This window comes from Crocuta crocuta, unplaced genomic scaffold (assembly GCF_008692635.1).
Source record: "Crocuta crocuta isolate KB4526 unplaced genomic scaffold, BGI_CrCroc_1.0 scaffold334, whole genome shotgun sequence".
Lineage (NCBI taxonomy): Eukaryota > Metazoa > Chordata > Mammalia > Carnivora > Hyaenidae > Crocuta > Crocuta crocuta.
The window spans coordinates 1,702,909-1,730,861 of NW_027533260.1; the positions used below are offsets into that span (position 1 = coordinate 1,702,909).

The 27,953-nt window shown below is 54.8% G+C and overlaps 1 protein-coding gene across 1 annotated transcript in view; it reads right to left on the reverse strand.

The window, feature by feature from the left end:
• Positions 1–27,953, reverse strand: part of MYH14 (myosin heavy chain 14) — an 83,107-nt gene that overhangs the window by 48,956 nt on the left and 6,198 nt on the right. Inside the window, exons 3-14 of the mRNA XM_077747138.1 lie at positions 27,690–27,714; positions 27,091–27,290; positions 24,804–24,957; positions 19,740–19,896; positions 19,067–19,094; positions 18,834–18,936; positions 18,330–18,350; positions 16,484–16,576; positions 16,105–16,168; positions 13,455–13,553; positions 12,594–12,734; positions 2,039–2,134 (exon numbers count right to left, since the gene is read on the reverse strand). Of these exons, the coding sequence (XP_077603264.1) occupies positions 2,039–2,134; positions 12,594–12,734; positions 13,455–13,553; positions 16,105–16,168; positions 16,484–16,576; positions 18,330–18,350; positions 18,834–18,936; positions 19,067–19,094; positions 19,740–19,896; positions 24,804–24,957; positions 27,091–27,290; positions 27,690–27,714 (1,181 nt within the window). The remainder of the gene's footprint in view (positions 1–2,038; positions 2,135–12,593; positions 12,735–13,454; positions 13,554–16,104; positions 16,169–16,483; positions 16,577–18,329; positions 18,351–18,833; positions 18,937–19,066; positions 19,095–19,739; positions 19,897–24,803; positions 24,958–27,090; positions 27,291–27,689; positions 27,715–27,953) is intronic.

Genomic DNA, 27,953 nt, shown 5'->3' on the forward strand with positions numbered 1-27,953 from the left:
TAAATAAAAATATTAAAAAAAATAAAAAATAAAAAAATAAAAAACATTAAAAATTAAAAAAAAATAAAGCCTTTGCTGTGTACTTGGGCAGCTGGGTAATTGGACCGCTTGTCCAATTAATGTCTCCAAATGCAAAAAATGAAATTAATCTCCAAGGAGATTAATTATGCTGATTTACAGTTTTCCTCATATACCCCAGAGGAAGAAACCCCAGTAGCATTCTCGTTAATAACCCTGAAAAGGTACCCCAAGTGCATTAAGGGGGAAAAAAGCAAATTTCAAAACCGTCTAGAAGGTCTGACCCCAATTTTGTAGATGGAATGAACACCTGAGCGCGCAGCATACTTGCTGAGTGTGGGAACAGAGCCCCCACGCGCTGTAGGTGATGCCTCTGATCATCGCACGGTAGGAGGAGCCACTTTGCTCCTACTGTCTGTGTCGTACGGCTTTTGAAAATGATTCCACAGTTGGGGTGCCTGGGTGGCTTAGTCGGTTAAGCGTCCGACTTTCGCTTAGGTCATGATCTCGCGGTTCGTGGGTTCGAGCCCCGCGTCGGGCTCTGTGCCGACTGCCAGCTCAGAGCCTGGAGCCTATTTCAGATTCTGTGTCTCCCTCTCTCTCTGACCCTCCCCTGCTCACGCTCTCTCTCTCTCTCTCTCTCTCTCCTAGAAATAAATAAAAATATTTTTTAAAAATTAAAAAAAAAAAGAAAACGAGTCCACAGCATGTTATGATCAGGACAGAAAGCTCTTGCTGTCTTGAGGGGAAAGCAGTGCGAGGCATGACTCCCTTTCTGTGACAATTATTTCCACACTGATATGGACACAGGACAAAGCCCTGAGAGGGGCGCCTGGGTGGTGCAGTTAAGCATCCAATTTCAGCTCAGGTCATGATCTCACGGTTCGTGAGTTCGAGCCCAGCATCAGGCTCTACACTTTCTCTCTCTCTCTCTCTCTCTCTCTCTCTGCCCCTCATGGGATTCTCACTTTCCTCTCTCTCTGCCCCCTCTCTCACTACTCTCCCTCTGTCTCTCAAAGATAAGAAACAAGGAGGGGGGGCGCCTGGGTGGCTCAGTCAGTTAAGTGTCTGACTTCGGTTCAGGTGATGATCTCGCGGTTTATGGGTTCGAGCCCTGTGCAGGGCTTTGTGCTAATGGCTCAGAGACTGGGGCCTGCTTCAGATTCTGTGTCTCCCTCTCTCTCTGCTCCTCCCCCACTCATATTCTGTCTCTATCAAAATTAAATAAAACATTTAGGGGCACCTGGGTGGCTCAGTCGGTTAAGCGTCCGACTTCGGCTCAGGTCATGATCTCACGGTTCGTGGATATGAGCCCCACGTCAGAATCTGTGCTGACAGCCAGCTGAGAGCCTGGAGCCTGTTTCAGATTCTGTGTCTCCCTCTCTTTCTGACCCTCCCCTGCTCATGCTGTCTCTATCTCTCAAAAATAAATAAAACATTAAAAATTTTTAAAAAAAAGAAGCAGAGATATTTCCCTTTTGATAAAAAAAGGAATATCAATTATAATTCTGCTTTTGAAAAGGAAAAAATAGGGGCGCCTGGGTGGCTCAGTTGGTTAAGCCTCTGACTTCAGCTCAGGTCATGATCTTGCGGTTCGTGGGTTCGAGCCCCACGATGGGCTCTGTGCTGACAGCCAGTTCAGAGCCTGGAGCCTGCTTCAGATTCTGTATCTCCCTCTCTCTGGCCCACCCCTGCTCATGCAGTCTCTCTCTCAGAAATAAATAAAACATATAAAAAAAATAAAGCATATACGCGAAGCACAGAGGCCAAGAGGAGATGAGCCCAACGCTAAGGGCAATTTTCTCAGAGGAGCCAGGATGGGGGCGGGGCGGGGGGAGGGGCTTGGGCTCCCTGGAGGTGATNTCGCACCTTTTACAAGGAGGAAGAGAGCCAAAGCGGATATTTTGGTAAGGGACCCGCAAGGCTTGGAGGCGCGCTCTGGCGGCAGCAGGGGGCCGCTCTGCGCTGCGGGGGTGGGGGGCTAGGCAGGGGCGCGGGCGGCAGGGTCAGGCGTGGTTACCTGTGTTGTCAGGCATGGAGGCCTGATCGTTGTTCCGTTCCCGCCTCAGGACGACGTTGCCGAACTGGAGAACCGCGGAGACCATCCGCAGCATGGCTGAGGGGCGGAGAGAGAAAAATCGCATGCAGCCCAGACTCTGATGCGCCTCTCAGCCAGCCCCTTAGATCCAGCTTTAATGCGGCGCCTGGGCGGCTCGGTCAGTAAGCCTCTGACTCTTGATTTCGGCTCAGGTCACGATATCCCCATTCACGAGATCAAGCCCCGAGTCCGGCTCTGCACTGACTGCACGAGCCTGCTTGGGATTCTCTCCCTCTCTGTGTCTCTGCCCCTCCCCTGCTCGCATGCACGTGCACTCTCTCTCACTCTCAAAATAGACATTAAAAAAAAAAACAACAACCCAGCTTTAAAACCCTATGTCAAATTACACCACAACTCCTCAGCTTAAAATCCATCTGTGACACTGGGCAGCTCTTAAAACGTACGAACGGATAAATGAACTCTGGATTTTGTATTCGAGGTTTGTTTCAGCACCATTTGGTGTCTGTTCATGTCATCCGATTCATAAAGCAATGAATGTAAAATTTAAAAGGACTTGGGGAAATGAATGAAGAAAGCTTTTGGCAATATGAACAAATCTCTAAAATACTGAGTGAAAAATGCAAGGTGCAAAATCCGGCATACCACTATCTACATTTTAAAAAGGTCGGGCGCCTGGGTGGCTCAGTCAGTTAAGCGTCTGACTTCTGCTCAGGTCATCATCTCGCAGTTCATGGGTTCAAGCCCCATGTCGGGCTCTGCACTGACAGCACGGAGCCTGCTTGAGATTCTCTCTCCCTCTCTCTGCCCCTCCGTCTCTCTCGCTCTCACTCTCAAAATAAACATTTTTTTTTAAAGGCAAAAACAGGGGCGCCTGGGTGGCTTAGTCGGTTAAGCGTTCGACTTTCGCTTAGGTCATGATCTCGCGGTTCGTGGGTTCATGCCCTGCGTCGGGCTCTGTGCTGACTGCCAGCTCAGAGCCTGGAGCCTGTTTCAGTCTGTGACTCCCTCTCTCTCTCTGACCCTCCCCTGCTCACGCTGTCTCTGTCTCTCTCTCTCTCTCTCTGAAGCAGGCTCCAATAAAACATTCAAAAAAAAAGGCAAAAACATAAAAAGTGCGGTCGGCTCTCCTCTCATTTGTGCTAGTCATGTTCTCGGCAGCCACTGAGAACATGAATTAGCAAATGCAATCAAATGTGCTTCTGGGGAAATACAGGGTTTTGTTCTTGTGACCTCTGGTCACGGTTTCATCAACTGATCAATACATCACCTTGTTTTAATTTTTTTAATGTTTGTTTATTTTTGAGAGAGAAAGAAGGGGGAGATGGAGTGCAAGCAGAGGAGGGGCAAAGAGAGAGGGAGACACAGAATCTGAAGCAGGCTCCAGGCTGTGAGCTGTCAGCACAGAGCCTGACGCGGGGCTTGAACTCACAGACCACGAAATCATGACCTGAGCCAAAGTCTAAAGCTTAACTGACTGCGCCATCAGGTGCCCTTACATCACCTCATTTTATGCATGTTTCTATTCAAATATCCCTTATCTAATATATAGTGTTGCTTCGTCCACATCAAGTTCACGGCCAACAGTTGTCTAACGGGAGCCAGAAGGAAGCTTATCTAATATATGTGTTTTCTCTGTGGGACACACAACAGCCTTCTTGCACTTGGGGACATCCACCAGCAAGAAGCCTGATGCGTGGGGGTCATTTTACACAGTGAAGCCATCATCCAGCAGAGCACAAGAACGTGAAAGCTGTGGCACTCGGGGCCAGCGACAAGGACTAGTTTATGACCTGAGCTGAGACGAGAAGGCAACGCACTGCTTCATGGAACCCCAGCCGCGTGTGCGCACCAGCAACTCCAACTCTCCACTCCCATGTGAAAGACGCGCCGATCACAAAAGCACCAGGAGTGCTGGTCTGGGGGGTTATGGATAAATTTAGCGAGTAGGCGAAGTCACAAATGCAGAAATCGTCAAAGAGGATGGACTGTCCCCACCTGTCAGCACAGAGCTTCCAGAAATTTCGGTCGTGGTGAGTGGACAGTGCTGCCCCCTAGAGCACATCGCAGGAACTCCCAGGGGCGGCTGGCATAAAGACAGAGGTCCCAGGGCCACTCGTGGGGTGTCTCTGGATACCACAGGGCAGGTAGGGACCCCAATGACGATGCCCTTCTGTGCCCTGAAGAACCGCCCCCAGCCGTGTGGCTCCTAAACGTCCCAGTGGACATTCTTGTCCGTGACAAAATGGTTTGTAATGGTCTGAGACAACCTTCACTGGTTTATGCATAAACACAAGTGTTTTGTGTTTGGATTTGATACGCGGCGGGTTTTCCGGGAAGGCGGCCACGATGAAACCCCAGGGGAGGCCGTGGTTGGTTTTGTTCAGAATTTTATCAAGATTTGGGAACCCTCTCGTCTGCCACAGCAAAGGTGGCACGTGGCACGTGAGCGGGGCCCGAAAAGGCGTGAACGTGGGGCTGGGTCTGTCCCTGCCGCTCTCCCGGCGACGCTCCGGACCCGTGCAGGCGCCCGGCATCCCCATCGACCGCGCATTCCAGAACGCGACTTCGGGGCTCATCGATTTATGTCCTCTCCCTCCGTGCCAGGTCCTGTCCCAAACACTTCCAAATGAACTCACTTAACCTTCTTAACTCCGCGAGGCAGGCCCCACGATAACATTTTACGGGGGAGGAAACCCCCGTCCCATATGGGGAAACCAAGGCACAGCCGGGCGACTGACTTGAGCTCACCAGCCTCGGAGCTCAGATGCAGCCTCGCACAATCCACCTCCACCGTCCACATCCTTAACGGCTGCGCCTGCCTTTCCCTCCTTCCTCCAGCATAAAATCCGAATGTAAACACGGACGTGTGGGCCACGTACAGAAAAGCGCACAAATCATACCCGTCCAGCTCGCCGAGGGTTTACGGAGCCTCTGAGAAGCCCCTTCCTGGCCACTCGCTGAACATGGGCAAACTCCACCGTCATGGCCTTGAGCGGAAGACGGACACGAAAGCCCACGCACGTACGGGTCTGTTTGTACCACAGGCAGCAACAAGGGAAACAGCTCCAGGCTGTTGGACGCCACAATAATGCTCCCATTTGGGGGTGGGGGGAGGGACACGAAGGGACTTCCAGGTGCCACTTGTACCCGGCGTTCGCTTGCAGAAAGCCGCCAGACTGCATGCTGAGGCCCTGGGCACATTTTTTTGGGTGTCTCCACTTCTACACTGTTTACTTCGAAAAAGAGGGTGGGGGCCGGGGGAGGGAGGAGCACCCTTCTGAGATACTCCTGCCAAAAACGCGTAACTTGAATCTAATCACAAGGAAACACGCCTGAGTTGAGACAAAACAACTGGTCTGTAATCTTCAAAAGTCTCAAGGTCACCAGAGATAAAGAAAGAATAGTTCCAGACAGACGGAGAGTAAAGTGTGCTAGATATGGGCTGGGGAAATGTGTGTGCAGGGGCGTGTGTGCGCAGGGGTGTGTGTGCGCGCGTGCGTGCACCCTTGTGTATGTAAACTAAAAAACTTTTGCGAGGTGCCTGGCTGGCTCAGTTGGTGGAGTGTGTGAGGTTTTTTTTAATGTTTATGTATTTACTGAGAGTGAGAATGGGAGAGAGGCTGGAGGGGGTGGGATGGGCGGAGAGAATCCCAAGCAGGATCCATGCTGTCAGCACAGACCCCAAAGAGGGGCTTGAACCCCCAAACTGTGAGCTCATGACCTGAGCGGAAATCAAGAGTTGGATGCTTAACCGACTGAGCCACCCAGGTGCCCCTGGAGTGTATGACTCTTCATCTCAGGGTTGTGAGTTCAAGTCCCACAATGGGTGCGGAGGTTACTTCAAAATAAAATCCTTAAAAAAAACCAAACCTTTTTTGCTCTCAAGGACATTATTAGGAAAATTGGCATAAGGTTTGTAAAAACACATTTTTGTATGNTGTCATCTCAGGGTTGTGAGTTCAAGTCCCACAATGGGTACGGAGGTTACTTCAAAATAAAATCCTTAAAAAAAAACAAACTTTTTTGCTCTCAAGGACATTATTAGGAAAATTGGCATAAGGTTTGTAAAAACACATTTTTGTATGTTATAAAGGATATCGCTGGGATAGTACAGTCCGTGAATGAGATAACCGTACTAATAGTGCCAACACTCACTTCCTGATGATGGGACCATCCCGTGGTTACAGAAGAGAATGTTTAAAATTTTTTTTCATGTTTATTTATTTTGAGAGAAGGGAAAGAGAGAGAATCCCAAGCAGACTCCACATTATCAGCCCAGAACCTGATGTGGAGCTCAAACCCACAAACTGAGATCATGACCTGAGCCGAAATCAAAAGTCAGATGCTTAACCGACTGAGCCCCCCAGGCACCCACATAAGAGAATGTTTTTTAAAAATATGCACTGACCGATTCAGCGGGGTGTTAGGCTGAATAACGGCCCCCAGAGAGGGCCACATCCGAGTTCCTGGAATCTGTGAATGCTACCTTGGCCTTCACACATGTGATTAGATTAAGAATGTCAAGATGGGGACACGCCTGGGTGGCTCAGTCAGTTAAGTGTCCTGCTTTGGACTTCAGCTCAGGTCATGATCTTGCAGTTTGTGAGTTCAAGCCCCGCGTTGGGCTCTGTGCTGACATCGTGAAGCCTGCTTGGGATTCTCTCTCTCTGTCTTTCTCTGCCCCTCCCTTGCTCACTCGCACTCTCTTTCTCAAAATAAATAAATAAAACTTTTTTAAAAATGAATGTCAAGATAGGAGATTTATTCCCGATTACCCAGGTAGACTCTCACTATAGGGTCCTTATGAGAGGGAAGCAGAGAAAGGGTGCCTGGGTGCCTCAGTTGGTTAAGCGTCCGACTCTTGATTTCGACTCAGGTCATGATTTCATGGGTTTGTGAGTTCAAGCCCCACATCAGGCTCTGAGCTGAGAGGAGCCTGCTTAGGATTCTCTCTCTCTCTCCCTCTCTCTCTGCCCCTCCCTGGCTCATATGCTCACTCACTCTCTCTGTCTCAAAATAAAGGAATAAACTTAAAAAAAAAAAAAAAAGGATTTGGTGTCTGGAATTAAACAGGTTGCATGAATTAAAATTGTGCATATGCTAGAAACCACTGAACTGTGCATTTCACGATGGTGAACTTCACAGTTACGTGAATTCCATCTCAAAGAAAACCAAAGGCAGATGCTGACTACACTTGCGGTGAACAGTGACTAATGAACCGACTGTCAAATCCATACGCTGTACATCTAAAACTAATATAACGTTCAGTAAGAATAAAAATAAGTTTTTAAAAAAAACCAGGTTTTGGTATAGATTGCAGGGCACAACAGGGTGTGCAAAAAATACTGATTTTCTCCATCTGCACCGAGATGGTAATCCCTGTGGAAAGTACCTGTTCCTTCCTCATCTCCTGACCGTGTGCTCTGCATACAGTTAGTGCTCGATAAATGTTTTCATGAATGCACTTGCGCTTGCCTGTTTCCAGGGAGGAATTCCTTCCGTGGCCCACACTACTTCTGGGATTCAATCTAACCCCTTATCAGGGTCTTCGGCACCATGTCCCCAACGCTCACAGCTCCTCAGGCCCCAAGCAGCCACCCAGCCCCTTTCTGATTCCTCCGATGCTCTTCCTTGCCGCAGGGCTTTGCCTCGGATGCTCCCCCCACCTGGAGGCCACCTAGCACCATCTCCGCCTGGTTAACTCTTGCTAGATTGTCAGTGCTCAGCCAAGGGCCATCTCCTCCGGAGGCTGCCCTGACCCTCCCCGGACTGTGATGGAAGCCTGTGACATGTGGTCACTGCTCCATGCACCTTCCATCAGTCCCCCTTCCACGGGTTCAACTTTAATCCACGTGTGTAACTGGACATTTCCAGGTCTGAGCATTCCACGGGCCAGGGGCTCGTTCTGTCGTGGCCACCATGAGTTCCGCCCAGTGCCTGCAGACGTCTGGCCCACAAACGCCCTTGCGGGTTGGATGACTTGCTTTATTAATGAATAAATGGCAAAGAGTTAACTGGCAGGGGACACGTTACTGGATGTGGGAGTTTGCAAAGTGACCTTGGACAAGCTGGGTGACCTCCTGGGCCTTAGTTTCCCAGGCTGGAAAGGGAGAGATCTCTGGTTCTGCCTTCCTGGGGTCAGGGCACTGGGTAGGTGGGGACAGCCAGGAGCCCTGGCAGCTCTGGGAGTCTACCCAAGGACCACGGGGCACCTTCCAGAAGATAAGTAAACATGGACATCTCCCTATGGGCCTCTGATAGCATCATCACCTAACAAACCGAATGATCATTCATTCCTAATGTCAGCTCAGACCGAGCCCAGACTCAAGTCCCCCCAGTGGCCTTTAAAATGGCCTCTGAAAGGGGTGCCTGGGTGGCTCAGTCGGTTGGGCATCCAACTTCGGCTCAGGTCATGATCTCACGGTTCGTGGGTTCGAGCCCTGAGTCAGGCTCTGTGCTGACAGCCAGCTCAGAGCCTGGAGCCTGCTTCCAATTCTGTGTCTCCCTCTTTGGCCCTCCCCTGCTCACGCTGTCTCTGTCTCTGTCTCTGTCTCTCTCTCTCAGAAATAAATAAAACATTAAAAAAATAATTTAAAAAATTTAAAAAATAAAATGGTCTCTGACAGTTGACTTAGGAACTTGCACTGGTGCCAAGCACCCAGGTGAATTTGACACCTGAGAAGCTGGCAGTTAGCTCTCGCTGGTGACTTCAGACCAGCCGATGGCAAGCAAGCCCAGGCCAGCGGGGGCAGGGGCATGGGGTCATGACGCCGAGTCCTCCTCACAGGAGCGAGAGCACACCTTCCCAGGTGCCAGGCTCCCTGCACCTTCCCAGAGAGGGTCCGGTGAGCTTCCCAGAGGCGCCCATCTGACTCCCTAAAACTGGATCATGGGCTGGCTGTGGTTAAACCACCTCCTCGTCAACTGGGGTGAATCCCAGGGAAGACACCCCACCTCCCTGGGCCTCTATCTCCTCTTCTGTCAAAAAGAGTCTATGAGGGGCGCCTGGGTGGCTTAGTCGGTTGANCTCTCTCTCTCTCTCTCTCTCTCTCCTAGAAATAAATAAATAAAAAAAAAGAGTCTATGAAAAGGTGACCAGCTGGCTTCACTCCTTGCCAATAAAACACTAAATAAAACTACGGGGCCCCATCCACCTACCGCACCAGCAACAGCCCAAAAGCTTACAACAGTGGCTGCTGGGGTGCCCGCAGGGAAACAGCCCTCCAGGGGACACGTGGGTGGAGACAGAAACTAGCGCCGCCTTCTGGACGGCGATGAGATGGACTCTCCACAATACAAAAAACACTGTGGGGGTGGGGTTCGAGGTGAAACCCAAAAAGCTACAAGTGGGTGAGCGATTATTGGATGTGGTGCCCATAATACAAAGATAAAAATCAAACTATTCGCCTGACACCACGTGGACGAAAAGAAGCCAGTGACTAAGGCCAATGCATTGTGTGATCCCATTTACACGAAAGGTCCAGGACAGGCAAATCCAGACAGGATGGTTGCCGGTGTCTGGCGGTGGAAACCAGCAGCTGACCGATGGCAAAGGGGGAGCAAGTTACCTTTCTTGGGCCGCTGAACATGTTCTAGACTTGACCATAGAGACAGATGCACAATTCTGTGACTAGACTATAAGCCCCTGACTTGTGCACCTTAAACAGGAGAGTGTTACGGTAGGGGAATTATAGTTCAATAAAGCAGTTACCTGGAGGCGCCTGGGTGGCTCAGCTGGTTTAGCGTCCAACTTTGGCTCAGGTCATGCTCTCATGGTACCTGAGTTCAAGCCCCCGGCTCAGCTCTGTGCTGACAGCCCTCTGTGCCCTCTTTTTTTGGGCAGTGGGTCCATTCTAAAAGCAATGGGCGCAAATACCTAAAGGTCTGTCTGCAAGGGTCAGAGGCTGGTTAAAAGAATCATAGCCCAGGGGCGCCTGGGTGGCTCAGTTTGTTGAGCATCCGACTTCGGCTCAGGTCATGACCTCATGGTTTGTGGGTTCGAGCCTCACATCGGGTTCTGTGCTGACAGTGCAGAGTCTGCTTGGGATTCTCTCTCTCTCTCTCTCTCTCTCTCTCAAAATAAATAAATACACTTTTAAAAAAAAAGTTTAAAAACTTTAAAAAAATAAAACATGAAAAGAATTGCCCTTGCCCACCGCACAGCGGGGGCAACCCTTGGCACCCCCAAGGGTTACTTGAGGTGACCTGCGTCAGAGGCCAGGCCCCCCTGTGGCCGCCATCTAAATGTGTCTGCCAGCTGCCCAGGGAGCAGAGCAGAGACTCACTCTCAGGCAGGCAGAGGAAGTTACGCAACTGCGGTTGGGAAATCGGGCAGTGAAGGCCTGAGACCCCATGTCAGTTCACCCAGGGAGGCCGGCCAGTGCGCAGCCGGGGCAGGCAGGCAAGCTGGCCTGGGTTTCCAGCCCTCCCAGCTGGCCCTGGAGCCAACGACAGCTCCCTGGGCCTCCCGCAGTGCCGGAGGCCAGAGGAGAAAGAGACCGGACCCTCCACTAAACCCTAGACCGCGGGGTCTTTCTCCACGGGAATCCAAGGCCACGCGAACAATGAAAAGTCAGGCAGCCTCGAAGGTCTGAGGTCCCCCTCTATGCACTTGCTATGGGCTGCATCGTGCCCGCCCCCCACAAACAGATATGCCGAAGTCCTAACCCCCAGGACCTCTCAGAATGTGACCTCATGTGGGTACTGACTCATCGCCGATGTAATTCAAGTCCAGATGAGATCGCCATGGAGCAGGGTGGCCCCTGATCCAACACGACAGGTGTCTTTATAAAAGGGGGGAGCTGAACGCACAGATGTGCACGCGGGCAGAAGCCGCGTAAGGACGATGGCGGAGGTCGGGAGAGGCTTCTCCAGGCCAAGGAACACCGACGACTGCCAGGAAACCAGCAGAATCTGGGAGGGATGCGGGGAGCAGGCATATCCCCCCGGGACGAGGCAGCCCTGCTATCACCTCGGCTCACACTTCTGGCCTCCAGAACCGGAGACCAGAGGTTTCTGCCATGGAAGGCGCTCGGGTTGTGCTTTGGTACAAGAATTACAAACATAGTATCTGGGGCGCCGGGGCGGCTCAGTCGGTGGGGCGCCTGACTTCGGCTCAAGCCATAATCTCAGTGTGTGAGTTCGAGCCCCGCGTCGGGCTCAGAGCCTAGAGCTGCTTCAGATTCTGTGTCTCCCTCTCTTTCTGCCCCTCCCCTGCTCGCATTCTGTCTCTCTCTCTCAAAAATAAGTAAAACATTAAAAAAATACAGTACCTTGATATAACCACTGTCAGAACACACTAGCTGGTGAAGAAGGTGGGGGGGGGGGCGCGGGCAAAACATTACAACACGGGTGATGAGCTGAGTATTTTACACAGTGTCGCCCAGAGCAGACCAACCAAGGCCACAGTCAGGGTCTTCCCTGTGCCTTTGCCTCAGCCTCCTCCTGGCCTCCAATGTGTCCTCCATACAGCTCAGGGCAGCCTCTGCTCCGCTCCCAGGTCTCCCATGGCTCCTCTATGCCCTCAGGACAAGGTCTCAGCCCCTCAGGCTGGTGTTTGAGGCCCCTTCTATGCCCTTGCCCTTCTGTCACACATTAGACTGAATCCACTCTAGAAGTTTCAAGTCTTCAAATGGGCCACTCCTTTCCTGACTCAGGGCCTTTGCACAGGCTGACTGTCTTGGCTCTTGACCCTTCCAGGCTCTTCCCTCTGAAAATTAATGAGGGAAACCTCACTAAGGCAGACTCTGGAGACTGGGAAGAGAAGCTAGAAGGGGAGCCAAGCTACTCAATGTCAAGTACAGACACCAACAGAAGAATCCTCAATTACAGGACCCAACAGGGAAGAGCATCCACTGCATCTCCTACAAGAAATCGCCACCTCCAGAGCGCCCGGGGGGCTCGGGTGAGCGTCTGACTCTCGATTTCGGCTCAAGTCATGATCTCACGGTTCAGGACGTCGAGCGCGTGTCTGGCTCTGCGCTGACAGTGCAGTCAGAGCCTGCTTGGGATTCTCTCTCCCTCCCCTGCTCGTTCTCTCTCTCTCTCTCAAAATAAATAAATAAACATTGAAAAAACAAACGGAAAGAAGTCGGCCGCCCCAGTAACTGAGGCAGACACAAACCGTCCTAACCTGAACTGCTTTTCTCCAAACGACTTTCATTCAAAACCAACCCCTCCCGACTTCCTTCTCTCCTCCAAAAGGTAGCATTCCCGTCCTTCGCTGAATCTGTCTATGGTTTTGTCGTAGCTCGCTCGTCCCGAATTACAGTTCTCTCTGCTGTTCCTGAGTCGATCCATTTTGCTGGCAAATGAGCCAACGGTTTTATTTTCGGGTTAACACCCTGGGAATACCGGTCCTCACGCTCTCAGCTCCTCGGGCCTTTGCTCAGAGGTCACGGTCGCTGTGTCCCCTTCCCAATCCCCTCCTTAGAGCGGCAGCNGACTGTCCAGGTTCCCCGCCCACCCATGCGGTGCCCCAGCCCCACCGGTAGCCGGGGGTTCGGGGCTCACTCACAGGTGATTTCCTCCGGGGTGAATCCCAGGACCCTCAGCGACTCCAGCGTCTCGTGGAAGAGCTCCCGCTCCTGGCCCGGAGAGGACGATGGCCCGTTGGTCAGGAAGCGGTAGTTGGAGCAAGGCTCCAGGAGGAGGTCAGCTGCAGGGTGTAACGAGCGGAGGCCAAGGTCAAGGGCGAGCAGTGGAGTCAGACTCACATCCCAATGGCCACGATGACCACCCTTGGGGCAAGCGCTGCTTCCCCACTGGGGACCTCAGTCTCTTCCTCTGTCGAATAAGCGAGGACCCCTTCCTCACAGTGGAGCGCGTGCTTAGCACACATCAGACCCTTTCACCTTCCCTCCGTCAGGAGAGACTGTCAAGTCCGTAACTGCGCAGGGCAGGCAGGAGCTGCAGAAGCAACGAGTCCGCGGGGGCCTGAGTTCGCCGCGGCAGAAGGCACGTGGGTCCTGGAGCCTGGGTGGGGGGGCGCCGGGAGGCAGCCAAGGCTATGGGGGTAGGAGCCAGCCTGCAAAGGAGCCTCGGGGCAGCGGGACCACCATGAAGGAGAGAGCCCTGGACTCTGTTCGGCCGGAGCGCGGGAGGAGCAGAGAGGAGACAGGAGGAAGCTCAGGCAGGTGGCGGCGGAAAGGGGACGACAGAAGAGGCAGCACGTGCACCTGGGGCAGCGGAGCCATGCAGACCAGGGTCACCACGGCCGTGGCCGTGACCGCGGGACAGCAGGATCCGCCAGCAGCGTGGGCAGGGCAGCGCCCAGCAGGAGTCTGACTCCCAGCAGGTGCAGGGCCTTCCACTTTGAAGCCAGCCGCCCACCCCGGGCTCCCTCCCTCGCCCTGAGCACCACCCCCCCTGCACTGACCCTTGAGCTGCTCTCCTGCGCCTCCCAGCAGCTGGTAGAAGATGTGGAAGCTGCACTCATCCTTGGCTTGGCGGATGGCCCTCGACTTCTCCAGCAGGTCTGGGCGGCCAGGAGTCAAGTGCCACAGGGAAAGGGTGGTGACGGACAGTGAGGTGAGACCACGCAGTACCCCCCGGACCCACGCTGCTCCCCACTGCTCTCCTGTGAAGCCATGGAGCTGTTCACAGCCCGGGCCGGCATCCTTGCCACTAACCGGAAGAGTGGCCTTGGGCCTGTCACTCAAGCACCCGAGCCTTGGTTTCCTCATCTGTGCCAAGAGGCTCAACACATCACGTGGGGAAGAGCTGCTGTGAGGGCAGGGGCGTTATCGTGTGTCTGATGCCCATGGCAGTGCAGGTAACTGCAGCGAAGAATCTCTCTGCCCATTGTCCCCCCGACCCCTCGCCTGCCTCAGTTTCCCCATATAGATACCGGGGCCACAGGCTCCTCCCTTCTGGGAGTCACGCAGTATGTTCACACACTAAAAACTGGCAAGCCGCACTAACATCAAGTCAAACACATGATGACGTGTTTGTCCCTCATGCCCCACGCTCTCTGACCGCGAAGCACCTATTTCACGTGATGGCCGTAATAGAAGACCCCCCTTGGGGAGCCCCGCCCAATGTCAGCTGCAAACCACTGACCAAAAGGCCTAGGTCGCCAACCTGCACAGGTAAGAAGGAGAGGACCCGGGGAAGTGATCCCAAGGCAGGGTAGGGTTGGGGGAGCACAGCCTCCGGGCCTCGGTTTCCTTTTCTGTTAAATGGGATGATAGCAGTATCTGGCTGGCAGGGCTGCAGACAGGGGAGCTGGGATCTGAGCTGAGGGTGGGAGCTCTCAGAACAGCACAGGTTGCAGGCCAAACCTCAAGAAATTTTGATCATGCTAGGGGGCGCCTGAGTGGTCCGGTCGGTGAAGCATCCAACCCTTGGTTGTGGCTCAGGTCACGATCTCGTGGCTTCACGGGTTCGAGCCCCACGTCAGGCTCTGTGCTGACAGCGTGGAGCCTGCGTGGGATTCTCTCTCTCCCTCTCTATCTGTCCCCCACTTGCGCAGTCTCTCTCTCTCAAAATAAACTTAAAAAAGAAAGAAAGAAAGAAAGAAATTCTGGTCATGCTGACACTGGGGCTGAGGGGTCAGACTGGAGGTGGTCAGCCTGGAGGTGGCGCCCACCGCCGTGAGCACTGGTCCTGAGGCAGAGGTGGCCGTGCACGACAGATGTGCCTGGAGGGGCAGCTGGAACTAGAAAGGGAGGGTGGACAAAGAAAGTTCGCATTCGGAAGCAGGCGGAGAAGACAAATGTTCCTCCCCGCCCCCACCCCCCACCCCCTGGAACCACGGGGTCAGAGGAGGTACGAGAAGGTGGGATGGCGGGGCAGGAAGAGCTGTGCACTCTAAGAACCTGCAGGTGCTGGTGGCTCTGGGGGACCCGAGCCCAAAAGCCCCAGGCAGCTCCCAGCAACGTATTCCAACCATTAACTCCTAACGAGGACTGCACGTCCCGGAAGGCTCACCATGTGGTGGGCGCCACGCTACAGGCTTGATCTCCATTGTCCTACAGCCCTTCAAGGGCAGGTTCTATGATCCTTCTCCTTCCACAAAGGGGGAAACTGAGGCACGGAGTGGTCAGATAACATACTGAAGGTCCTGTGGCCTCAAAGCGGCAGAGCTGGAATTTGAACCCAGGAGAGTGTGATTTCTTGGCCCCTCCTCTTGAATTCTGTGCTCCTGGAGCGCCTGTGTTTGATCTTTTCAATTTTTCCAGTGTTTTAATTTACTTTTGATAGAGAGAGACAGACACAGCATGTGCAGGGGAGGGGCAGAGAGAGAGAGGGAGACACAGAATGGGAAGCAGGCTTCAGGCTCTGAGCTGTCAGCACAGAGCCCGACGGGGCTCGAACTCATGAACCGCGAGATCGTGACCTGAGCCGAAGTCGGACGCTTCACCACCTGAGCCACCCAGGTGCCCCATGATCTTTTAAATCCCCACTGAGCTCGCAGGCGGCCTATGATGGGCAGGGTTGACACCCAGGTCTGAGACAGCCTGCTCACAAGACAGCCCCTGGCTGGCGTCTGGGAAGCTGGATTTCGGGAAGGTTCCCAGCACTCCCTGACCGACAGGGTCTCCCCACCCCTAAGTTGTTTGTGCAAACAACGTGGTTTCTGCCAAACACCTGCTTTCCTGCAGGGAGTCGGGAGTTCTGGAACATTCTAAGCCAAGGGCGCCCACACGACCAGCCCCCAGTAAAAACTGCAGCCGCTGGCGAGATCTGTAACAAGCGTCCCCAGGGGACATGTACTGTCACATCTTGTGCATTGTGTGTGACTCCACAGGGAGGGGGCTCTGCTCTGGTCTCCCCCACACTTGCCCCATGCGCCTTCTCCCTCTGCTGCCTGAGCTCTGTGTCCTCTCTCTCCAGGGGGAGGGGCTGCATCTATGCCTACCCAAGGTTCCTTTCCCTTCCACAGGGGGGAAACCGAGGCACGATTTCTGAGCAGCAGGGAGCCAGGCATCCCCGTGTGTGTGAACAGCTGTGTCCTGTAAGCACGGAGATCCCAAGGGCCACCCTCCCCGGCTGCCGGGGGCCCCTCAGACGCTATGAGAGGATACACGTCTCGATGTTGGCGCCCACGATGTACCCGGCCACGTCGAAGTTGATGCGGATGAACTTGCCCTGGGAACGAAGGGGTTACGAGTTAGCTGAGGCTCCTCCTGCCCCCCCCCCCGNTGATCGTGAGGTCCCAGCCAGGGGCTCCCTGGGAATCCAAGGTCCAGGCGCCTTTGACAGCTTTCCTCAGGCCCCAGCCCCTCCTCCCTCAGACCCAGGAGTTCAAACCCCAGGTCCTCCTCCTCAGACTCAGGGGTCCTGGCCCCCAGCCCCTCCTCCCTCATATATTCCTTCCCCTTCACCACCCCCTACACCCCTACCTCCCATCTCTCTGACCCTCCAGCCAGAGCTCCCCCCCCGGCCCCCACCCCCAGCACTCACAAATCGGGAAGAGTTGTCATTCTTCACTGTCTTGGCGTTGCCGAAGGCCTCTAGGATGGGGTTGGCCTGAAGAAGCTGCCGCTCTAGCTCACCCTGCGGGGCATGATGGGAGACAGCAGGTCACAATGTGGCAGTGAGAGCAGCGCAGGGGTGAGGGCGAGGGGGCTGGCCCAGCCGGGGGTCTGTGCTCCGCTGCCTGGGGCCTGCTTTCCCCGAACCCGGGTCATACGTGGCGGGGTAGAAACATAACGAAACACAAGGAAAGTCAGTTGCAGATCACAACATGATCCCTTGAGAGAGGCCCCTGGGGGCCCAGTCGGTGAAGCGTACGACTTTGGCTCAGGTCATGATCTCATAGTTTATGAGTTTGAGCCCCGCATCCTGCTCTGTGCTGACGCTCAGAGCCTGGAGCCTGCTTCGGATTCTGTGTCTGCCCCTCTCTCTGCCCCTCGCCCACTCACGCTCTGTGTCTCTGTCTCTCAAAAATAAACTTTAAAAAAATAAAAAATAAAAATAAGAAAAATCTAAGGATGCCTAGTTGGTTCCGTCTGATAAGCGTCCAACTCTTGGTTTTAGCCCAGGTCACGGTCTCATGGTTTTCATGAGTTCGAGCCCCACATCAGGCTGTCCACTGACAGCAAGGAGCCTGCTTGGGATGCTCTCTCTCCCTCTCTCTGCCATCCCCCACTCGCTCTCTCTCTCAAAATAAATAAATAATAATTTTTTTAAAAAGAAAGAAAAAATCTATACTGTCAATATAAAGTGCTTCAAACTCTGGCACATAGTAGGCCTTCAAGGGACGGTAGGTCCCTTTCCCAGCCAAGGCTGCCTCATGGGTCAGGTCTGACTCTCAACTTCCCTAGAGCCATGTCCGCGTCAGGAGCAGAGCAGGTGCTCAGTAAACAGCAATCCCCTCCCCTCCCTCCGGCGAGGCTCTGAGGCCATCGACTAGTTCTCTCCACCCCTGCGAGTCCTCAGACACCAGCCTGAGCTGGGCGCACGCAGGGGCCTGCAGTAATGACCACGCGGGTCCCCGAGCGGTGGGAACTCCACGACGCATGGCAATTTGGTCTCTGGGCTGCTTCACGTTGGTATGTGTGGCCACTCCACACACACACACACAGGACAGCTAACGTAAACAAGCCATTGGTGAAGCGTGCGACTTCGGCTCAGGTCATGATCTCACGGTTTGTGGGTTTGAGCCCCGCGTCAGGCTCTGTGCTGACAGCTCAGAGCCTGGAGCCTGCTTCAGATTCTGTGTCTCCCTCTCTCTCTGCCCCTCCCCTGCTCACACACACTCTCTCTCTCAAAAATAAATAAACATTAAAAAAAATGTTAACATAAACAAGCTGTGTGGGCCATGGTAGGGCTGGACCACAGGTAGCATGGAATACGGGTGTATGTGTGCAGTAGGGACCCAACAGCACGGCACAATAGCAGTGGGGGCCTGCGTGCACCCAGGAGGACTGCAGTGAGTGACAGCACGGAGCCTGGCATGCACACAGTAGGGCTGTGTTACGTGACACTACGGAGCCCGGTGTGCACACAGTAGGGCTGCACTGTGACAGCACGGAGCCCGGCGTGCACACAGTAGGGCTGCATTGTGACAGCACGGAGCCCGGCGTGCACACAGTAGGGCTGCATTGTGACAGCACAGAGCCTGGAATGCACACAGTAGGGCTGCATTAAGTGACAGCACAGGGCCTCGCATGCACACAGAAGCAGCACCCGGTGGCTAGCAGCACCCTGGGCCTGTCTGCCAGGAAGACATGGGCTGGGCTGATGGGGGGTGGGGGGAGAGGGGGGGACATCAGGGCAGGACTTGAGCTGATTCCCTGCTACTCACATAAGACACGGTGACGGCAGCCTGAGGAAGTCACGGGACACGAGACACGGACCGGGACACAGACCGGGACGCAGCACATGGAACATGGACAGACACACAGGTGAACTGGCGGTCCANTACTCCTTCCTGGCAGCCGGACCTTGGACAACCAACTCGGCCTGCTCACCAGGCAGGTCAACGTAAGTAAAGGGACCGGCGCTGCACGGACGCTCCCTGAAGTCAAATGGGGACCGCAGGTGCTCAGATCAGGCCCGACACGTAGTAGGTGCTCAAGACTGTCAGCACCTACCACATGCTGGGTGCTGTTTCACAGGCTAAGGGGGCCCTCGAATTTCCGTTTCCGGGCACACAGTAGGTGCGCAGGCGGCATGGCAGCCAGTTGAAGGCTCACAGCTGTGGCCCTCCATACGGGAGGCAGGGGATTATGGGGAAAAGCAGAGCCTGAGATGGAGGGGGCACTGCTGGTGGCGGGGTCCAGAGCGGGGCCCAAGGCAGGTGACTCACCGGTACGCCTGGCTCCTTCCTGCCCTTCGGGGACGACGCCACGTGGGCGAGGTACTGGATGACCTTCTTGGTGTTTTCTGTCTTCCCAGCCCCGGACTCTCCGCTATGGGGGAGAGTGCAAGGGGGAGGCAAAAGGGTTGACCATGATGCCAGGTTAAGGCCTGCCCATTCTAAGCAGAGCCACACCCAGCCAGGACCCTGCCTCCTCCAGGAAGTCCTCCCGGATTACTCACGTGCAGAGAATGGACTGATCCTCACGATCTGTAAGAGATAGAGGGGGACATGTTACCCAGAGGGTCCCTCTAGTGAGACCTCGGCCCCTTATACCAAACCCTTTTCAAAGGGGTAAGGAAGCCTTTTGCTCCCAAAAAAGGGTTAAAATTTTGTTTTTAATGTTTATTTATTTTTGAGAGAGAGACAGAGCACAAGCAGGCGAGGCGCAGAGAGAGAGGGAGACACAGAATCTGAAGCCGGCTCAGAACTCATGAACCACAAGATCATGACCTGAGCCGAAGTCACTTAACAGACCGAGCCACCCAGGTGCCCTGCCTGGGCACCTCTGTGCAACCTGACCAGCTGTACCCGGCAACCCCATGTTGCCCATCATCTACGGGACTGACATTAATTCCGTGACAACGAAGATCGTGTCCACAACATAAATGCTGCATGAATGCACACTAAGAAGCAGTGTCTGGAGAAAATGCTGCAGAGGCCTGGGTGAACAGAGACGAACAGAAAAGGGCCTGCCTGGTAGGACCCGAACTCACCCGCTCAGCCCGCCATCGTGTCTCCTCCTGCTCCACAAAGAAGCCTCATGGAGTCTCAAATTCCTAACCTGTCATCTTATCGTGACCCCCAAAACGACCCCTAGGAAAGACATGTCCACAGTCCCCGCCCCGCACTCACCCTGGAGCATGCTGCGGTAGGCTCCCTCGGTCACCGCGTACACGTGGGGTGGCACTTCGTGGCGCTTCTTGCCCCGGTACATCTCCACAATGGCCTCCGTATAGATGGGAAGCTGCTTGTATGGATTGATGACCACACAGAAAAGGCCAGAGTACGTCTGTGGTGGGCAAGAAAGGGGAGGGCTTCAGCTGCCTGCCCGAGGCCCAGAGGGCAGCATGGGACTGCCCGTGTACAGCTGGGCAGGTTGTGCACTGCACAAGGACATCCATCAAAGGGGTCGCCATTCATACCATGACACCATAGATTTGAACGTTTGTTGCAAAAGCTGATGGTAGAAGAGAATCTTTCCAAATGGCGTGAAGGTGCTGTATGGATGGGGATTCACCCTGAGAGAGAATGTGGCCTTTACAGCCAGCCAGATCTGGGTCACAGCCCATCACACGGAAGACGACTGTGTAGAAGCTCATCTGCGCTACCCTATATAATGGCAGAAGACTGGAAGTGACCTGCTTTTGTATTCTTTTTTTTTTTAATTTATTTAGGTAATCTCTACCTGCAATGTGGTGCTCGAACCCATGATCCCAAGATCAAGGGCTGCATGAGCTTCCCACTGACCCAGTGTGCATGTTCTTACAATGGATTCCTACGCTACTCTCCATGTACAGCTAGAGAATTCTCTCCAAAACATTATCAAATAAAGAAAACAAGGTGAGGACCGACGTGGGGCTCGAACTCACAAACCGTGAGATCATGACACGAGCCAAAGTCGGAAGCTTAACTGACGGAGCCCCCCGGGCGCCCCGCAAGTCCGCAGTCTCTACTGGAAACAGACTCACGGGCCCTCGTACGCGACGGCCTTTGTGGTCCACTCTCACTGGGGGAAATGCTACATTTCAGGGTCAAGGTGCGTGGAAATGAAGATGTGATTCTTCTTGCGTCTGGGTTTACGTTTTCCCTGAATTCATCGTCACCCGGGGGTTCGGGGCCCTGCGAACAGGCTCAGATCCGTTCCAGCTCCCACAGAGCATCAGGCAGACAGAAGGCACCGAGGCCACAGAGAGGCGACAGGATGGCTAGAGAGCTGGGAGGCCACCGAGCGAGACGAAGCCCGAGAGCGAGCCGGCGATGCCAGCGGAATTGCCTGGCAAAACGAGCCAGACAGTTGGCCGCCCGGTGGCCTGGCTGCTTAACTATTGAGCCACTCGGCTATTTGGCCAGCAAGCCAGCTACTTCGTTGGCTTTAAGCACAAGGGCGGCTTTAAGCTCAGGCGGCTCGAGCTCTGGAGCAGAGCAGGGTGTGGCCACCACAGGCCGCCCGGCTGCCCGGTGCCAACCTTTTAATGGTGGGAGGGTGGGTGGCCAGGCGGGAGCGGAGCAACCGGTTTGCTGGGTGTCTGCCGTCCCTGCCTTGAAGAGCGGCTCGCGGCTCCGGCTTGGCTCACGGAGGGCGGAGGGCGGGGCGGCCAGACCACATTCCCTGGGAGGGTATCTCATGGCTCCTGGCGCCCCGGCCCCCACTCCCGGCTGGCAGAGGAACCCCCTCCCCACGCCCCCTTCTGCCAGCCACGCCTCGTTGCCAGGGCGACACCCCCCCCACGCCCCATGGCAACCCAAGCTGGCTGCCAAGGCCAGGGAGCAAAGGGCAGAGGCAGGTGCACGCAGAGAGGGTTGGGGACGCCGGGCGTCAGGGGGCAGAGCTGCGGACACCCGGTTGGAAGGGTCTGGAGCAGCCGCCCCAGCCCTCGGGGCTCCGAAGCTGCCCAGCCCAGCGCCTCTCTCCCAGCCTCGGTCTCCTCCCCACCGCAGAGGCCGTGGGGATTGAGGGAGGTAATGAACAAACCCAGCCAGTCCAAGGCGGGCCCGGAAAAGGCCCTCCCGACATGGGCCCCAGACTCTCGCGTTACCCGTCCCACCTGGGAGCTAAGCGCTCGCTCAGACCTGGAGGCCACGTCACCCTGGGTTTCCAGCGGCGTGTGGCTTCTCCGAGCCTCAGTCCCCAGGCCTGGGAAATGGGGCTTTTAGCCCTCACCACCTAGAAAGATTCTTTTTTTTTTTAATGTTTATTTACTTTGAGAGAGAGATAGACAGAGAGAGAGGGAGAGAGACAGTGTCAGTAGGAATCAGGCAGAGGGAGAGAGAGAGAGAATCCCAAGCAGGCTGCGATGCGGGGCTTGAACTCACAAACCATAAGATCATGACCGGAGCTGAAACCAAGAGTCAGACACTTAACCGACTGAGCCCCCGGGGGGGCCCCACCACCTAGACAAATTCTGAGAGTGGACCCCCACGATGCGTCTTCCAGCGCCCACCGAGCAGAGCAGGGAGCCCGGCGTGCGCTCCACACACGGCTTCCCTTCCTGCCCAAAGCGTCCCAGCGAAGGGACTGAGGCCCTCAGCGACGCAAAGCCAAATAACGTTACTAGTGGCAGAAAACGGGTTTCCGGAGCCCAGTTTCCCCCGGGAGACACTGCCGTCCCCATCACGAGCCAGCCACTAAGCAAATATTTACGAAGCCCGGCCGAGGGCAAGCTGGGTGCAGGCCGGTCACACTTCTAACACCCTCCGGCTGGCAGCTTTAGCTTTCTGGGCCTCACTTTCTCGTCCAACGGGGACGGGAACAGCCCTTCCACACAGGGCCGCTGGGAACCATCCACAAGTTCATGTTGCACGAGAGGGGGGCACCGCAAGGGCCCTGGCACGCTGTGCGGGCTTAGCACGTTAGCTGCTAACTATTGCCCGGCCAGCGGCTTCCCCTCTCCACGATGTGGGAGTAGCTGGTAATTCCCACCTTGCAGCCCTGCGTGGAGCGGGGTAGTCAGCGAGATCTCATCTGAAAGCTTAGAACAGGGAAGGCAGGCACTCGCTAAGTGCTAATGATGATTATTAAGGCCCAATTAGGTTCTTGTCTAGTCTTCTGGAATCTTCCACCTCACTTCCATTTGTGAGATCCGGAGCAGAGGTCTCTTTCCCAGGGCTTGCAAGAGCAAGGGAGGGCTCAGCAGAGCCCAGTGCAGCCTGGAGAAGGCGCCAAAGCCATCCGGGGTCGGACAGCCCTCGATGCCAATCCCACACCTGTCACCAGAAGCTGAGGGGCCCTGAGCCGCCCACTGGCCCTCACAGTCTCGGTCCCCTCCTTCCTAAATGGGAGTCTGACATCATAAAAACACTCTGGTCTCATGCTTTGTGACCCTTAACAGGGTGGATACTGGGGCCACTTTGTTTATTTATAATATATAATATCCATATTAAATATACTTATTTACAGTATAATAGCATGATATTTCTATATAAATATTAGTATTTGTAATATTTTTGATATATGTCACCCCTGATGTCGATGTTCTTTTATTACTCTCTAAAGTTTTGTTGCTGGGGACATCTGGGGGGCTCAGTCGGTTGAGCGTCCAACTACGGCTCAGGTCATGATCTCGTGGTTCGTGGGTTCGAGCCCCGCGTCGGGTTCTGTGCTGCCAGCTCAAAGCCCGGAGCAAAAAAAAAATTTTTTTAAGGTGCTGTTGTTGTGGTTTTTAATGTAAAACCAGCACTGTCCCTTTGAAGGTGTTAGCTAGGAATGTGAAGATTTTTCTTGGGGGGGGGGCCCACACAGAGGCGGTGAGGCCACACCCTCTAAGCAGATGTCTGGAGTACAGCTCTGGGGCCAGCTGCCTGGGTTCAAATCCCGACCTGACTCCTTCCTATCTAGGTGACCCGGGACCCACGTCACTTAACATTCCTGAACATCAGGCGATAACAGTCCCCAGCCCAGAGGTGCCCCAACAGCCCACAGTCAGCACTTAGCACAGCACTTGGAGCATGGTAAGTGCTCAATAAATATTTGCTAGCCACCATTATTATTATTTCTCATTATTATTGTCGACATTCTTTGTCAATCTCTTTAATCCTGTTTGTTCTAATAACGCTCTGCCTGCCCATTAGACCGTCCTGGAAGCTTATTAAAAATACCAGAGGCCGTGTCACAGCCCCAGGAAGGCTGATTTAAACGGGCAGGGTGGGGCTCAGGCACTAGCATTTTCAAAAAATTCCCCACGATTCCAGTGCAAAGACAGGCTTAAGAACCACTGCCCTGATTCACCTGTTTGCTGTGAAGACGAAATAATGTGAGTCAATGCTCAACAGACACTAGACTACCATAGTCAACCTCACTATCATCAATACCATTTTTATCATTTTTAAACTTTTTTTAAAGTTTATTATTTCTTTTTGAGAGAGAGAGACAGAGAGAGAGCAGGAGAGGGGCAGAGTGAATCCCAAGCAGGCTCCACACTGTCAGCACAGAGCCCGACGTGGGGCTCGACCTCACTAAGTGTGAGATCCTAACCTGAGCTTAAATCAAAAGCCAGAAGCTTAACCGACTGAGCCCCCCAGGCGCCCCCTACCATCTTTATCTTAAGAGGCACCATAGCAAAGGGATGGAGCCTGGAGCCAGCCCACCCAGGTCCACCATGTCCAACTGGGTGACCTTGGTTAAGGGACTTGACCTTTCTGTGCCTCAGTGGGTTTTTTTAAATCTGTAAAACGGGGACAAAACGCTTTATAATTGTGAAAGTGTATCGAGGCAATATATTTAGGAGAGCCTAGTACATGCTTAATACATGCCAGTTGTTATTGTTACTAAATCTCTCCGGGGCCTCGGTTTCCTCTTAGATAAAATGGGCTCAATAACAGCGTCTACTTTGTGTAAAGGGAGACGGAGTGAATTAATATATGGAAGGCATTTCGCACAGGGCCTGACCTGAGGTTTTCCATACTCGGAGGTTGTTCCCCATTATTATTACAGACCCATCCATATCTCTTTCTCAAAAGCCTCTGGATGTGTTCTATTTGAGAATTCGGAATTTTTTTTACACTTTAGGGAAATAATAAAGGGCAGGGCATGTACCGTATAATGTTCTGGGGTGGGACGCAGTTCCCGGAGCCCAATAGATTGTAATCTGGCAACAACGCGAATACCGATTAGAAATGGCCCGATGGCAGTCAGGTCAGGCCGGGTGCGGACACCCAGCTCCCGCCCCAGCACCGCGCTCCCCGCAGGAGGCCACTCACGTAGATGAGGCCCGAGTAGTAGCGCTCCCGGAGATTGTGCAGCACCGAGGCCTCGTTGAGACACGTGAGCTCGGCCATGTCCTCCACCTTGNCCACGGGGCGTGAACAGGTACGGCTGCGCAGCCTCCGGCACGGGGCTGGGCCTGGGGGCCGCCTTCCGCCCGGGCACGGACAAGGTCACCGCGGCCATGGTCTGCAGGGGAGAGAAGAGAGTGGGGGTCAGCTGCGGCTCCATCCCCAGCCCAGACCGCCCCGCCCCCCCAGGCTGTCCCTTCTGCCTTTCTTCACCAGACCTCTTTTTACACATCTGCAAAATGGGCCCCCAGATCTCCTTTACTAATTCCATTCACTCATTCAGTAATTATCTAGTAAGCCTGGCTGAGCCCAGCACCATTCAAGGCCTTGGCAAAGGACTCTGCCTACACGATGACTTTACACCCCAGCCCTGTGCTGTCTGTCCAGTATGGGAGCCACGGGTTCACCCACCCCGTGAAATGGAGAATCCAAACGGAGACAGGGTCCTAAGTATAAGATGCACCCCAGATTTCCTGGTACCCCAAAAGACTCATTCGTATTTGTTATATTTGATGATGGCTATATCGCAATAATAGTTTGAATACATTGGGTTAAATAAAATGTATCACTAACATCACTTGCTCCTTTTGAGCTTTTCCTTTTTTTATTTTGAGAGAGAGAGAGAGGGCGCGCACAGGGGGGAGAGAGAGAGAAAGAAAGAGAATCGTAAGCAGGCTCCACGCGCCACACACAGCCTAATGCGGGGCTAGTTCCCACAACCCTGGGATCATGACCTGAGCTGAAATGAAGAGCAGAGGCTCAACCAACCGAGCCCCCAGGTGACCCCAAGTTGGGGTTGTTGTTTTTTTCATTTTTAATGCAGCAACCAGAAAATATTAGATCACACATTTGGCCTGCACTGTATTTCTACTGGATAGCGCTGCTCTAATCCCGGGAGACAGATAAAAAGATAAATAAGCAAATTATACAGTATGTTAAATGTGATAAGTGCCAAGAAGAAAAATAAAGCAGGGAACAGGGGTGTCAGGATTGAGGGGTGCTGCGGTTTTAATTGCCCAGGGAAGGCCTCTCTGATGTGGTATTTGAACAATGACCTAAGGGAGATGAAGGGAGTGAGCCATGGGAATGTCGAGAGGTAAAGCATTCCAGGCTGGGAGAAGAGCCTGTGCAAAGGCCCCGAGGCAGGAGTGTGCCTATGTGTCTGTGGCATTGTGAGAAGACAGTGCGCCTGGAGCCAGGTAAACAGGGAGGGAAGGAGGTAGGGGAGGTAACAGTGGGGACCAGGAGGGCCACCGCGGGTCCCTAGGAAGGTGTCCACCTCTGGTGTACCCCACAACTGCAGACCACACTCGAATCTCACACCTTAGTAACCAGTGCCTTGCTTCTAGGCAAGCTGCCTTCCTTTTCTTTATGATGGGGAGGGAGGGCCCATTCATTCACTTCTCCACTCACTCGACATTCCCTGAGGCTGTTCAAATACCAGGCTCTGCCTGGAGTTGAGTCTGGGGACCCAGAGATGCTTCCGATGGGGCCCTGCCTTGAGGAGCTCCCGGTCTGGGGCACGATCCAGCTCTGGTCTCAGACAGCCTTGTGAGCCACGAGCCGCAGGGGAGCCACTGGGGGAGCCAGAATGTGCTGGAGCCCTCCCTGCCCTCAAAGGGCACACAGGCCAGCAGTGAAGGGGCCACTGCACTTCCACAGCAGCCTAGGCACCAGTCGGGAAAAACACCCCCCCACCCCCCCTCCCCGTCCCTCTTCCTGGCCNGCGGAGGGAGAGAGAATCCTAAGCAGGCTCCACGCTCAGCGCAGAGCCCCACGCGGGACTCAATCCCACGACCCTGGGATCATGACCTGAGCCCAAATCAGAAGTCGGACGTTCAACCAGCTGAGCCACCCAGGCGCCCCACCACCCACACCCCTGCACACGCCTCGGTCCCGATGCTCTCCCCGCCCCCAAGCAGCAGGGTTCTATCACCCTCCGCCCCACAGGCCTCCCTTTGCCAAGGCTACCCCCAGGGCTTCCGGTGAGGCCCCGATCCACCCAGAGCCAAGCCCCATCCCTGGGACTTTGCCCCAACCCTCACCCTTCCCCACCCCACCCACTCTCCCTCCCACCCGCGACCTTCGACCAGGAAAGGTTTGGGAATTTTTGCAATCCTCCAGTCCCCGGCCTCCCCTCCCTAGCGCCAGGAGTCTGGGCCCCCAGCCCCTCCTCCCTCGGACCCCAGAACCCGGGGTGGGGGGCCCTCACCTCACTGTGGCCAGGCTACAGGTGAGGATGATGGGACATCCGATGGGACATCCGAATTCTGAGGACCGACAACAGCCCCGGTGCGGGTGTCGGAAGGCTTTGGCTCCAAATGGCCGAGCCCCTCGGGCAGCCCCGCCCTCGCTAGCCGGCAGGAACGCCTCCGCCCGGCTCCTTACTGTCACCAAGACAGGTGCTCTCACCTGCCCCGGGAGGGGCAGAGACTGCTGGGCTGGAAAAGGAAAAGGAGCCCGGGATCCGCCCCTGGGGCAGGGGCTGGGCCCTTGGCATCCAGTCCTCTGACCTCAGCCTAGGAGCTGGGCCCCCAGCAGCTCCCCGCTCAGACCCGGGAATCTGAGCCCCCAGGCCCCTTCTTCCTCAAGACCAGGAGTCCAGGCCCCCAGACCCAGCGTCCTGGCCCCAGTGTCTTTCTCTCTCAAGACCTACGAGTCCAGGCTCCCGGTGCTGTCCTCACTCAGACCTGGGATTCCGGGCCCCCAACTCCTCTCCTCAGATCCACGAATCCAAGCGCCCAACCCATTTTCCCCGAGACCCAAGCGCCCTTGTGGCCGCCCCTTCCACCCGCGGGTTCTCTGGGATACCTGGGGCCGCCGGCCGGTGCGGGAACTGGGAAGGTGGGGAGGGGGGCCCGGGAATCCCCAGGCCGCTTGAGCTCTCAGGTGCAACTACCTCCGCGGTCCAGCGCGGGGCGGGGCCACGTGGCGTCACCGGGAGGGAGCCCGGCTCTGATGTCACCCAGCACCTGCCCAGCTGGGGAAGGGGGCGGGTCCTGGAGCTGCACGGCCTTTCACAGGGGAATGGGGGGCGGGGGGAGAGGAGGCGGGGCTGAGCCTGCTGCCAGGTGG